This window comes from Rosa chinensis, chromosome 6 (assembly GCF_002994745.2).
Source record: "Rosa chinensis cultivar Old Blush chromosome 6, RchiOBHm-V2, whole genome shotgun sequence".
NCBI lineage: Eukaryota > Viridiplantae > Streptophyta > Magnoliopsida > Rosales > Rosaceae > Rosa > Rosa chinensis.
In genome coordinates this window covers 51,977,181-51,992,084 of record NC_037093.1, presented here as the reverse complement: position 1 = coordinate 51,992,084, position 14,904 = coordinate 51,977,181, and the positions used below count along the sequence as shown (strand labels likewise).

Here is a 14,904-nt window from a genome sequence, read left to right as displayed (position 1 = left end):
CTTCTTTGTTAAGATGACGAAGCTCCTCGTGCAGTTGAGCCATTAACCCTTTTTTTTTTTTTCTTTTTTCTTTTTTACAAGGTCTTGCACCAGTGCCACTCTCTATTCTCTACAGCTGGTTCTGAAGCACATGATCAATGCATTGCACTTTCCCTTTGCACAAACTGGGTCATATACTTGTCTGGTAAAATGGGTATATAGGTTTTGTTTTTCCGAGATTAACAAATGGAGGAGTGGTTTCTGGTTGAGGGCAGTGATGGTGGTGAGTGAAGCAGCCGGTTTTGCATTTAATCTGTGATGGGTGAGCTGTGAGAGTTTGTGAAAACGATGGCCTTGTTCAACCACTTTGGACTTTCAGAGTCGTTGGAATTTTGTCTGAAGTGTTAAATGAAGCATAACGCACGAGGACAGAGCTTCACCAACTTCATCACCACTAAAGCCAATCTTTGACTACCCAATTCCCAAAACAGAGCGAGCAGGACGAAAAAATTTTCTTCACCAAGCTCCCAAGTTGGAGTCTTTATGAACTTGAACAACATGTCTCACCCATGTTAGACAATTGCGCTTAGGTGTTCGTTAGGATCTTAATCAGGAAAGTGATCAAAAACCCAATTCTGATGCAACTCCGGCATGCATGTGGAGAAGCCAAACATACTAATTTAGACATGATCACATAATAGGTGAACCCTATTTTGCACAAAAAAGTGAAAAACTATATGATGGATGATTTGAATGTAAAATTTTGTTTAACCATAACATCGGAACGTCCGATTCACCAATCACAATTTTTATACTTCAAAATTTATACCCAAATTACGCACTTTATGTTTGCATATGAAATCTTGTAAACGCCAGGTCCTTGACCCAAGGCACCAAAATTAACCAAAATTATCCCACTTACTCCAGCAACATATTTTTATTCCCACTTGCACAATTTAACACCAAATGATCATTTTTCCCTCAACACAATTAAAGAATTAGAATCACTGCCACTCCCTATCTCTCTCCTCCTTTCGATCTAGTTTCTCTCTCTCTTCTCGATCTGCACAAACCAGTTCTCTCTCTCTCTCTCTCTCTCTCTCTCTCTCTCTCTCTCTCTCTCTCTCTCTCTCTCTCTCTCTCTCTCTCATCACAGTCAAGTCTCCGACGAGGTTAACCCGTGTTTTTCTGCGAGGTCCCTTTATATTTTGTCCTCCTCCTCCTCCTCCGAACCCAACTTCGAAAATGGATCCTCCATGTAGTGCCAGCAGCAGCCTCTGCTCACTGTTCCTCCTGGCCACATCACCTTAGCAAGTTCGACAACGTCACTAAGCAAATCAAACAGGGCACCGGTGCAAAGATCCGAATCGAGAAGCTGCCTTAACTCGACTCGCCGGACGGGGTCATCGTTGTCATCGCTCTCAGTCTCAATCTGGTCAAAACGGTGACGGTGGGTTTGCTCCGATTCTGAATTTCGCCGGTGAATTTGTTTTCAGCGAGTATCAATCTCCAGAATTGCTTACAGTTTTTCAAACCTTTGTCTAAGGAACCGGAGAGGGAGTTGTTGGAGAGGTCGAGGTTTTGGAGGTTACAGATCAATGACGGGAGCTGACCGGCGAAGGGAAATGATGTGGGTGCCCAAATCATTTTTTTTTTTGGGTAAAATGGGGCAGAAGGCCAGAAGGAAAAAAAAAGTTCTATTGGGGGGCAATAAAGGCCTATTGGGGGACAATAGAAGTCTATTAAAGGTCTATTGGGGGGTAATAGATGTCTATTGGGGAACAATAAATGTTTTGAATTGATGTAATCTCTTCGTTTTTTTCCTTAATCAAAGTTTTATTTGTCTAATTTTACGGAGATTAGTTTCCATTCCGGCAACCAAAAGTTCTATTGGAGAGCAATAGATGTCTAATATTGTTGGGCAATACATGTTTATTATCTCTCTATTGGGGGCAACAGACTTCTATCGAGGGCAATAAACCTTTCCAGCGACGTATGAGATCTCCGACGACCTCTGGCGACGTTTTCAGAAAAGTCTGGTGTCACCGGTGACTGGATTCCAGCAAAAGTTGGCGAGAATCCGGCGGTCGGTGACTGGGCTCCAGCGAAGTCTCTTATGGTTTCTCTCTCTAAGTAACAAAGAGGTGAGGGTACAATAGTCTGAAAAAAAGAGCAAATTACAGATAAATGCATATTTGAATGTTTTTTTAGCCATAAGGCCACCAACTTTTTTTTTCCCTCATAAGGCCACTAGATTAAAAAATGTGTTAAATTTTGGATATAAAAATTAATATATTTACATAAATGCCACTAAAGTAAAAAGTCAACAATCATCCTCTCTCTCCTCTCCGGTGAGGTTTCCGGGCAATTCCGGTGGGTCTCCGACCGACCTCCAGCCAATTCTGACGGGGCTCTGGCCAACTTCTGGCGAAGTCTGGCGACCACAAAAGCTACTGTCACTAGCAACAAAAACTACTCTGGTGAAATTTCCGGCAACCTCCGGAGAGGTCACAAAAGTTACTGTCACCAGCAATAAAAGCTACTCTTGTGAGATTTCCAGCAACTTCCGGCGTGGTCACAAAAGCTACTGTCATCAGCAACAAAAGCTACTGTCACAAAAAAAGCTACGCTTCCTAAAACCAAAAGCTATTATCTCCACCAATAAAAGCTACTGTCACCAATACCAAAAACTACTTTCACAAGTAACAAACGCTACTGTCATTAACACTAGAAAACTACTCTCACTAGTAACAAAAGTTGCTCTCACCATCACCAAAAGTTACTCTCATCAACGCTAAAAGAAATAACCAAGCAGAAAAAAAACTACTACCACGCAGAACAAAAGCTACTCCTAGAGACTGAGAAAACTATTATCAAAGAATAACAAACCTATAGAAATGTAAAGTATACAACAAAAAGAGAAATGCTACTGCAATCGAGAAAAAAAAAATCACACTCAATGATGCAAAAAATATGCAAGGTTCAACAATGCTATAACTATATAAAAACCTACTTCCATAGTTGTGAAAAGCCACTGTCATAGTTGTAAAAATCTATTACAATAGTTGTATAAAGCTACTGTCAATGTTGTAATGCTACTGTCATTTTTCAGATGGCCACCGTTGATATTTGTTGTTGTCAAGTTCTACCACAATACACTAACCAAAGGCATTATTTTGCCACCTTCAACACCAGACTTCATTTCAACATTTTTTGGTTGGCAAATGATCTCTTTGTGAATGGAGGCTTCACTACCCAAATTCTCATGATTTTCGGAATCCACTACTGCAAATGCAAAGGGAAGAATTCTGCAAAAACAAAAAATACAACAAAACGAGCCATTTTTATCAACTAGATAATCAGAAACAAGCAATCTAAAATACGCTAACATAGATACAGATAGCTATTATGACACATGTAGAAAGCTACTAAATCAATAATAAAAAGCTACTAGATCAATAATAAAAAGCTACTGACATAGATACTAATTGCAACAAAACCAACTGATCATCCATGTTGATAATGTAACACAAATCTCAAAAATGTTAGAGATAAGAAATCACAACAAAAAGAAAACTGAAGTTCATACAAATCCTGATTTTCCAATTTGATAAGCTATTGACAAAAGGCAACTTGAAGTTAATCAAAATGCAAACAGAAAAGCTTCTGACATCAACTTTAAAAGATACTAACATAAGCATAAAAAGATACTATCACTGTGTTGCAAAGCCATTATAACAGTTATAGAAAGCTATCGATTTGTAATCAATCAAAATAAAAACTAAAAAGCTACCGACATCAGCTTGAAAAGATAGTAACATAGTCATAGAAAGTTACAACCACTATGTTGAAAAGCAAGTCACCCAAAACAAAGAGCTAGCAATTCTTACCAAGCACACTTAACTCATCTCACTCGACATCAATACTTCGACCAAAGATAGAACTGATATCTTAAAGTGCCAAAGTGCATGAGCACATAAATAAGCTCAAACCAAAAGCATTTCACAATATTAAACTACCACATTTAATTATAGCTTTGTGCATAAAAAGCTATTACCAAATTTCAACATGTCCAGCCAAACTTCAAGTGCCAATGCAACACTTACCAAATATCTATGAATTTGCCCTAATTCCTAAAACATATAACAAAACATCAAGGAAGATTTGAGTTCAAGAAATTCATCTATAGAAACCAGCAAATTCAATAATCAATTCAAAATTCTCAGGAATTTCATGTTAAAATAAATCAACATGAAAATAGAAAAGTTACTAATATCAATTTGAAAAATACTAACATAGCATGAAAAGCTACAATTACTGTGTTGAAAAGCCACTATGACAGTCAAAGAAAGCTACTAAAATCAGGAAAGGAAAACAAACCTTGCAAAGAGCCATGAAGTCGGGATCCCCAGATCCGACAATTCATCTCAACGTCTTCCAGCTCCTATTCACAACCAAAATGACGCTGAATCAACATAACAAACTTCAAAAAACCTAGATTTAAAGAAAGGAGACCAATAGAACTTCACAATGAATTCCGAAATTCCAAAATTCCAAACTCAGACCAATAAACCGCTCATTATATTGAAGCTTTCCTAACTACACAACTCAAATTTAACAATGTCATGAAACAAAGCTTCAACTATACGAGACAAGTAGGCAACCAACAATAATTATATAGAAGATAATAGATAGATTATCTGTATATAAGAACAGACTAAATTTCAAGCTGTACAAATATCAATCTGAGCTCATAAATTCTGGAATTTGATACAATTCAGCCAATTCCAAAATAATAAATGTGTATAGATCAAAAAACATAGAAACAATCCACAATTCAACTCATAATAGAGAGAATTCTGAATTCTGACTTGTAGTGGTGAATTTTGGCCGGCAACTTGTACTGATTGAATGATGGTGAAGGTCCGGTCAGATCTGCTCTGAATCAGCGTTGAGATATGAGAAAACGTGGGAGAAGGAGCAGGAGGTGATGAAACGATGCTGTCTCATTTTGCTCCAATCAGCAACAAGGCTTCTCTCTCCGTCGAGATCGTTCGGTCGGCGCTGAGCTTCGCAATTTCAAGCTAAACAGAGTGCAAAGAGATGGAATCAAACCTCAATGATCAATTAGTGAGTGTGCGGTTCACGGACTACAGAGTGTAGAGAGAGAACGCTTAGATCAATTCGACGAGAGAGAGAGAGAGAGAGAGAGAGAGAGAGAGAGAGAGAGAGAGAGAGAGAGAGAGCTTCGTCTTCTTCTACGAGCTAGAGAGAGAAAGCTTCGTCTTCCTCTGTGAGCTAGAGAGAGAGAGAGCTTCATCTCAGTTTGCTAGAGGTAGAGAGAGCTTCATCGTGGTAGAAAGAGATCGAGATGAACTGAAATTGAAACAGAAAATTAAATGGTAGAGAAAGAAAGAGAGCTGAGGGTAAAATAGATATAACATAAAAAAGAGCTAATGATTTTTGGCCCAAAAGTGGCCTTATTTGTATAAAAAAATTTAGGTGGCCTTATGACTAATATAAGTCTCAAAATGACACTTATATATAATTTCTATAAAGAGTAAATTACGTATAAGTGCATCTTTGAATGTTTTTTTAGCTGTAAGGCCACTAACTAATTTTTTTTCCCTCATAAGACCACTAAATTTAAAATGGTGTTATATTTTGGATATAAAAACCAACATATTTACATAAATGCCACTAGAGCAAAAAGTCAACAACCGTTCTCTCTCTCTCTTCCGGCGAGGTCTCTAGTCAACTCTGGCCGACCTCCGGCCAACTCTGGCCTACCTCCGACCAACTCTGGTGGGTCTCCGGACTTCCGGCGGGTCTCCGGCAAACCTCTGGCCAACTTCCGGCGAACTCCGGCGACCACAAAAGCTACTGTCATTAACACCAAAAGCTACTGTAGCAAGCAACAAAAGCTACTCTGGTGAAATTTCCGGCAACCTCCGGCGGGGTCACAAAAGTTACTATCACCAATAACAAAAGCTACTGTCACTAGAAACAAAAACTACTATGGTGAAATTTCCGGTAACCTCCGACAAGGTAACAAAAGTACTATCACCAGCAACAAAATCTACTGTCACCAACAAAAGCTACGCTCTCCAAAACCAAGAGCTACTATCCCCACCAATAAAAGCTACTATCACAAATACTAAAAGCTACTATCACAAGCAACAAACGCTACTGTCACCCACACTAAAAAACTACTCTCACCAGTAACAATAACACTCTCACTATCACCAAAGGCTACTCTCATCAACGCCAAAAGAAATAACCAAGTAGAACAAAAATTGCTACTAAGTAGAACAAAAGCTACTCTAAGAGACTGAGAAAACTATTCTCAGAGACTAACAAAGTTATGGAAATGTAAATAATCTAGCTAAGATAAAAATGCTACTGCAATTGAGAAATAAAAACACATTCAATAATACGAAAAGTATGCAGGGTTCAAACAATGATATAACTATGTAAAAAACTACTTACATAATTGTAAAAAACTACTTCCATAGTTGTAAAAGCAACTACCATAGTTGTGAAAATCTATTACAATAGTTGTACAAAGCTACTATCAATGTTGTAATGCTACTGTCATTTTTTCAATGGTGATGCTCTAAACCCATATGCATAATTTTGCCACCTTCAACACGAGACTCATTTCTACATTTATTGGTTGGCTGAATGATCTCTTGGTCATTGGAGGCTTCAATATCCAAATTCATATGTTTTTTGAAATCTACTTCTACAAATGCAGAGGGGACAAATTCTGCAAGAACAAAGATACAACAAAATATTAGTATTTAAAATGAAAATTAAAAACAACAATGTATTGCTGCGCCCCAAACGTGGCACTCTTTATCAACTAGATAATAAAAAAATAAGTAATCTAAAAAGCTACTGACATAGGTATAAAAAGTTACTATAGCACACGTATAAAGCTAGTGGACCAGTAATAAAAAGCTACTTACCTAAGTACAGAAAGCTACAATAAAACATGTACAAAGTTATTGGAGTAATAATAAAAAGCTACTGACATAGGTACAAAAAAACTATTATCACACGTGTACAAAGCTACTGGACTAGTAATGAAAAGCTACTGACATAGAAACTGATTGCATAAAACCAGCTGATTATACATGCTTGATATTTCAAAACACAAATGCTTCTACGGATTCTAATAACTATTGACATCTCAACATGCCTAATCTCAAGGTTATTATCTACATAATGTATAAAGTACACTTAAATTAATTAGAAAATTACACACTGCATTCAAACTTTTGAGGGAGGTCTAATAATAAAGCTCAAACTGCAGCTAGCTAGCAGGCACTACTCAATTGCTATATGGTTGTGAGGTCCAATAGATTTATTAATATGTTCCTTGATTAATGGCATCACCATCTCTCCCTTAATGCTTTGCCTTTGTTATAGGTAGATGATATGATAACCAACTCAGCTTTAGCATCATTCATCAAACTCAGCAAACTAACAAGTACTCTTAGCATGGAGATAAAGCCATTGTTAATGCTGCTGCTGCTGATTGATCATGTATTTCGAGCAAAACAACCAAGTTTCATCACATAAAGAATAATCAAAACAATGATTAACAAGTCCCATATTGGCATTAAATTTTTAAAAAAAAGTCTCAGATTCTGTAAATTTTGAGCAAAACAATCATACAATTATAGTGCTTAGATTAAATCACAAGCCATATATACAAAACCTGTTCACACTTCACACTTTGTAAAACTGAACCAACTCAATTAACAACCAACTAATACTTCAAACCTCACAGGCCGAGCTGAAATCAAAACCTCATCACCGTTCTACACATTGTAAACACAGCAAAAATTCGCAATTACCAAGTATAGATATACAACATAATCTTACCGGATTTGACGACATGTTATAATCAGGATCAGAGCCTTCATCGGAGATGTCATCGCCGTCGTCGTAAGAAGAAATCTGAATCGAAGTCTCTGCTTCCGGCAAACGCAGTCTCTCCCTCTCTCTATATCTCAGTGGTGGTTATTGTTGGCCTAGGTCTCTTAGAGCTCCGAACAATATATGGTGAGAGGATTACTCAAGCACCTCACTTCTTGCTCTCTCTCCATCGCGGGAAAATGGCAGCAGCAACAGCTCCGCCACCTCAACATCCACGAATACCAGGTCTCTCCCTCTCTCTCTCTCTCTCTCACTCACTCGCGCTTTGACTCTCATATCTAGCCGATCTGATTCTGCTTTGACCTCAACTCTCATACCAGATCCATGACCCGCGCTCGCATACCAGATCTTGTGGACGACAAGGATGACAATCTTGTCGCGGCGGAAGATGGAAGAGACTCTGACCGTGGTTGATGAAGCCATTCCCTCGGTGACTGATTTAATTTCTCTGACCTTCTTTGAATCGGCGTAGAGATCGGAGAAACGTGGAAGAAAGATGAGGAGATGGTGAAACGATGCCGTCTCGTTTCGCTCAGATCTGCAACAAGGCTTGTCTCTCCGTCAACATCATCCGGCCAGCGCTGAGCTTCACTACGCAATAGTCGATTGCCGCTGAGGGAGAGCTTCCGACGTCAGAGAGGTTATTCGACTGTGAGAAGCGAACGAGCTCATCGGAGAGAGAGAGAGAGAGAGAGAGAGAGAGAGAGAGAGCAAAATCTGATTTTCATTTCGAGAGACAGATATTTTGATCTGATTTAGGGCTAAGGGCAAAATTGGTATAGTAAAATAAAAATTTGCTGTATTGTAGCCTCAAGTGGCCCTATGTGTAGTGGCCTTATGTTTAATTAAAGTTTCAGAATGACACTTGTGTGTAATTTTCCATTCTAAAATTTGCAGGAACCCAACAAAGGTTGAATTCATATACATGTGTTATGCAAATCTATTAATCAAACGTACGTGCAAATCTATTGACTGAATTACATGAAATTTTTTGTACTCTTGATTTATTTGTTTAAATCTAAGCATGACTGTAATAAAAAGGAAAAAAAATGAAAGAAAGCCAAATTTTTTTTTCTTTAGAAGAAAGTTAAAATAATTTATAGTCATTAGATTTTGAAAGAATAAGATGGTTTTTTTCTCAAGAATTACATAGCATGATTTGACAAATTGGTGATGTGTATGGATGACATGACACCTAAGATTGAGGCTACAAATCTTAAGCCTCATTGAGGCCACAAATCATTTTCCTTAAAAAAAACTTAATGGGATAAGTGGGAAAAAAAAAAACCCCTAGAAATGAGATAAATGAACAAAAATCCTAAAAGGTGAAAGCACAGGGTTATAAAACTCTTAATTCTTAATGAACTTTAAACACTATAAAACCTTAATTTTCTTCTCAAACATAAAGCTCATGGTAACTGAATCATTAGTAATTGTCGGTACAAATACACCAACAGGTGGCATGTAGCAGTAAACCCCAAGTCCACAAATTCCACAAAGCGACAGAGGGCCGCAGTTCCCAGGTGCGGCGTTCGGCGGAAAGAAAAATATAAACCCCACTATTCAAACCCTAAAAATCAAACTTGCCACATTTTAAAAATGCCTAATCAAAACCCAGTAGCCATTTAATCATCCACACTGCAAAAAACCATTTCTATAATAAGTTTCAAAGCCAACTTAGAAGGAAAGTAGACCCAATATTGCATCAACCATTTTAAAATGTCTCCTCAGAACCCAGCATACAAACCTTCCATGTCCCCTCCCTCTTCCCATTTCTTATAAGACCACCCTTTATGTGCTCTCAATCCCCCCACTTTCTTCTCCATTTACCCCTAACTTCATTTGTGCAGCATTTCCTAGTGCACCCGTGTGCCTCTTCAATATTTTTATCTCTCTCTCTCTCTCTCGATTTTTAAGCTTTTCTCTCTCTAGCTACCATGGCTTCTGGGAGTACTGGTAGCAGTGGCACTACTGGAACTGGCTCTCCTTGTGGAGCATGCAAGTTTCTGAGGAGGAAGTGCGCCTCTGATTGCATATTTGCTCCTTACTTTTGCTCCGAACAAGGGCCGGCTAGATTTGCTGCCATTCACAAAGTGTTTGGGGCTAGCAATGTCTCCAAGCTGTTACTTCATGTCCCTGTCCATGATCGATGTGAAGCTGTTGTCACAATTGCCTATGAAGCTCAAGCAAGGATTCGAGACCCCGTTTATGGTTGTGTTGCTCACATTTTTGCCTTGCAGCAACAGGTATTTGTTCTTGTTCTTGTTCTTGCAAAGTATAAAACCCTATTTTCGCGAAATTGTTTTCTTATCGGATAATCTGAACATGTTATGTTAAGATTGCCCATTTTTTCAACCACTAGGACCAAATTGGCTCACCCATTTTTGCTTTGCAACAACAGGTGCTAGCTTTTTGTTGCTCTTCTTCCCAAACCCATCTATGCTAATTAAACTAACCAGTCTCACTAATTAACATGCATGTTTTCTGACAAAATAGTCTCTTATTGTTGTTCTTAGAAACTCATTTTGCATAGTCCTACTGTTCAACTGCCTCTGAATTATGCTTAGCTCTTTTCAAAAAAATATTTTCTTGTTCGACAGTCTAACAAGTTATGAACAAGTTAAGACATACTCATAGCATTAATAGTAATATCCAATTACATAACATGTCAAAAACGATTACAAATCGATGGTGCATGTCTCATGCTAATCTTTCATGGTTTTCGTTTCATATATATAGGTGGCATGCTTACAAGCACAATTGATGCAAGTGAAGGCACAAGTGGCTCATCAAAACCTTATGAATTCAAGGACCATGGAGAGTCAATGGCAGGGGAATGTGAATGGAGTCACAAACTTTCCAAGTTATCCAAGTTACATGAACCCTATTTCTCCTCAGAGCTCGCTGGATTCCATTGACCACAGCAGCAATGATGTTATGAATTATATGCATGAGACACAGAGCAACAGCAGATCAGATGAGTTTTCATTCCAAGCTTGTTCTAAGAAGAGAGCATACAACAGTACTGACTTGGGTGAGCTTCAAGCATTGGCCCTCAGAATGATGAGGAACTGATCAAACAGCATGTTCCATTCAAGAATATGATGGTGGATCTTTGATCTAATGCAGATGTGCTATGCCCCAATGATGTATATATTGAGCCTCTCGTTTTGTTTGTTTGAAGAAAAACAAATTAGCGCAATTAATCCTTCAGGTCTAAAATAGACGTTTCCTTCTCTCTTCTATGTGCTTCCAATATTATGAGCTTATTTTAGACATTATTCTCGCACTATCAAAGAGTTCCCAGGCGTTCTTAATGCGAGTGTTCGAAAATAATAAAGTTTGAGTTTGAAATACATAATTTCACTTTCTCAAATGTGATTGTGCTTCAACCTTTCAAACACATAAATTATTCGGTAATAAACAAAGGTAATTAACTTAATTTTGTAGAGAGAGTATGAGTTTTACCAAGTGATCAATAATAGTACAGTATACCACCTTGAGATTACCAAACAAAAACCTTTGGGAATTCGGATCATCCTGAATTGCTAATTGCATCGTTACGTATCAAATTCACAAATGATACCTACAAGTTGAGGAAGCTTATGTTCTGGTGAAAACAATTTACTCTGCTCTCGAAGCAAAAGTTCAACTCTTTGAATGTATGTGTGTTTATGTAACAAAATTTAACTTTAGTGGAGAATGCCTACGTACCAAATTTCCTTTTAGCTAAGTTTCAAGTCTTATTGATGCTCCCCTACTTGTCTAAAAGAGACAAAGTATTAAAAGTAAATGCAGAATACCAACATCGTTGAAGGAATACGCACGTACATATTTCAGCAGTCCCCAAATATCAGTGTAATCATTTCCTTCTGTACGTAGTTAAACTAGGAAAATAACTTTGTTAAGAATACGGGATAAAGCTTATTATAAATACGAGCAAGGAGAGAAGTTAATGAAAGTGAGTGTAGACAACTCCTTCTAGTCGATTTCTAGTAAGTCGTTTAAGAACTTTCGCATCTTATTTGTTATGAAAATTCATGAAAGAAACCAGGTGAAAATGCGAGTTTAAGCTAAATCCTACGAAAAATAATTTTTTGTTAAATAATTGAAACAAGAAAGTTTTGGTTTCCAAATAAATAACACATTAGTGTACTAGTTTAGTTAAATTTATAATATATTAGCATCACTCTCACTATCTCTCATTCTATTCTAGAAGAAAATGAACGAAGGTGAGTGTGCTTTGAAAATTATCGACATCTCACACTACATGGTTGATTGATTAGGGTAAGATCAAGTGAATGCTATCATTGTGGTTAAAGGGCAAACACACTCTTGAGCCTTGAGGGGAGTACTTAATGGACCCACTTAATTGCTAGCTTGGGGTTATTTTTTGTTCCTATATAGAATGAGTAGGTTCACCTAACCTTACATTAGTACTCTAAGCTAATTTTAATATTATCATGACCTATGATTTTGTACTCCTATTTCTAGACAAAGTGTCCCCTTGATTGAATGCACAGAACTACATCATTAGTTAGTCCCTCGGCCACTTTGATTAATTTGTCAAACCAATTAACCAAAATGTTTGTTTCTCCAAATCTTAGCCTTCAAACAAATTGGGCAAAAAGAAATTAAAACATGTATAAAAGAATGGTTCAAATTGGGCATAATTAATTAATTTTCATATATTTGGGCCCATATGTGTGGCGTAGAAACTAAAATCAGAAGCCAGTCCAGTCAATCGGCCTGTAACCACTTTCATACTTTGTCTTTTGCCACTTTGTCATTAAACAATTGAGCATGAAAAAAGAACACAAAATGAACCAATATAACGTATGTACACATCGACCTCTCCACTCCACTCCACTCCATCAGTTGAAGTTGGAAATAATTATTCCAAAAAACACTAATAGTTTAATAAAATGAGTGGTGATCGAATATCATGTGAGTATTTCAAATGGAGAGAAAGCCAGTGCAAAAGAAAGTGAATTCAGAACAAGAAGAAGAAGACAGATCAATTGAACTTCTGGTAGACAATATACAAAAAGTACGTCATAAATAGATAATTAGATTGCTATCACGTACTGTACGTAAGTAGATGGGAAAAAGATAAATAAACTAGAAGATTTTAGTTGGAGCAGTCATGTTAACACATCTGACTCACTAATTATATACTAAGTAAAACCAATACTCAAAATACCTCGTGTTATCATATTTTTACATAACCTCATTTGCGTCCTACTATCGAGCATTTGATTGATTAGTGTCAGACATGTCACTAACATAGGCGATATCACCTACTAAAAGTTTCTCTTAAATATGGCATGCATGCAATGTGTTTGATCTTTAGATTTTTAACAATATTTTTTAAAATTATTTTTCTAAATCCTAAACCCTAAATCATGCATAGCACACTAACCGACTTTGTTAGCCAAATAAAATCTATGGTAGCTATAGTACTTACTAAGGCCAAGACGATTGTTGATCATGGCTCGATTTGTAGAGAATATATACATCCCACATGGGAAAAATGGGACCTTGCCTATGGGTTTATAAGGGTTTGGGCCACTCTATCCATTGCCAATTGGTTTTGGATGTGAACCCCAGATTACTTTATCACGATTGACCTAAATTTTGCTAGTGTTCATTAGGATATTGAAGAAAATAAGGGGGATAACATTTAATTTTAATGGATTCCAATAGAAAATGGAATTTTGAGTAAGAAAATAATTAGGGACAAATACAAAGGGTTCCAAAGGTTGAACTTTTGAACTAAGCTAAAGAAAAGCATGAGGGGACATTGCCTCTGGAGTTCAAAAATAATGATAAAAAAGCTTGACTTTTGACTATGGATGCTCAAACACATACACACGTGCACTGTGAGCCATCCGATCTTAGGGATCAGCGAGAGACAGTAACTTGAGGTGCGGGGTTGTCTAATTGTCTTTACAGTTCGTGCAAGCCGCCCTGTGCTTCAAATAAAGTGTAATTGACTCGTCTGGTTTGTGACAAAGAAAGGAAAAGAGAGAAAAGAAAAGGAAAGAAGGAGAAGAAGATGGAGAGAAAGAAGTTTGGCCAGCACTGCACTTCTGGGTTTTAATAATGGTTCTATGCTATATAATTAAGATCATTGAGCTGTGTGCTGCATCTTGTGTGAAAATGACCAAGATTTGGTGTATGCTAGCTTTGAAGGGTGTCTTTTAGTCTACTTTTGTATTGTTCACTAAAGTTTCAGTATGCATGATTTTGTCTTCTCAATGTAAAGAAAGTATTGATCAAAAGCCATCAGTGTGTTTTTAGAAGAAAAGGATTTTTGAATTTTGAAGTCATTGCCATGGTGATGCACTTCGAATATGGAATTTATTGTAATTGTTTGTATCCTTCTTCTCTAACAAAAACAGAAAGAAAGAAAGAAAGGGAACTGAACTATGAGAGTTCAATGTTGGCAATGATTTTGTTGTTAAAAAACTTGATGTTGTTTCTCTCATGAAATTAGATTTGCATGGGGTATTATCTAAATGCAACATGTTTTGCTTTAGAAAACCGATTGCCAATACTTGCATTGGTTTCATAATACAAAATTGAAGTGTTTAATGTGCCTTTAGATGATACATCATTTAAAAGATATGATAAATGAAGTTTTAGATTCGAATCTTCCATGCTCAAAATCAATCTGAGAAAATATATACAATAGACATTTTCATGGTCGCATGTCCACCTTGTTAGCCTCTAGCTATGTCAAACTTCGGAGTTTGCATGGAGTATGTCTGTAATATTTGTTCTAAATCAAATCATGATGGAAAGTCGAATTTTCTTCCACTCCTATAATAAAGGCCCGTTATTGTTATAGTATAATCTTAATCTGCATACTTGGGTTGGGTTTACAAAAGCTAAAGGTGATTGGTCCCTGAGGAGACATACCCAAGAAAAGTAGAAAACCATACATTTTCTTTTGGGGCTTTAGGGTTAGGTTTA

General features: G+C 37.1%; 1 protein-coding gene across 1 annotated transcript; it reads left to right on the top strand.

Annotated features, from left to right (window-relative positions):
- The first annotated feature begins 9,744 nt into the window (after positions 1–9,744).
- LOC112174629 (LOB domain-containing protein 16) lies at positions 9,745–11,253 on the top strand. The gene is made up of 2 exons (XM_024312431.2): positions 9,745–10,172; positions 10,666–11,253. Exons 1-2 carry the CDS (start codon positions 9,864–9,866, stop codon positions 10,999–11,001), a joined length of 645 nt encoding a protein of 214 aa, XP_024168199.1. The 5' UTR covers positions 9,745–9,863; the 3' UTR covers positions 11,002–11,253.
- Positions 11,254–14,904: the final 3,651 nt, after the last annotated feature.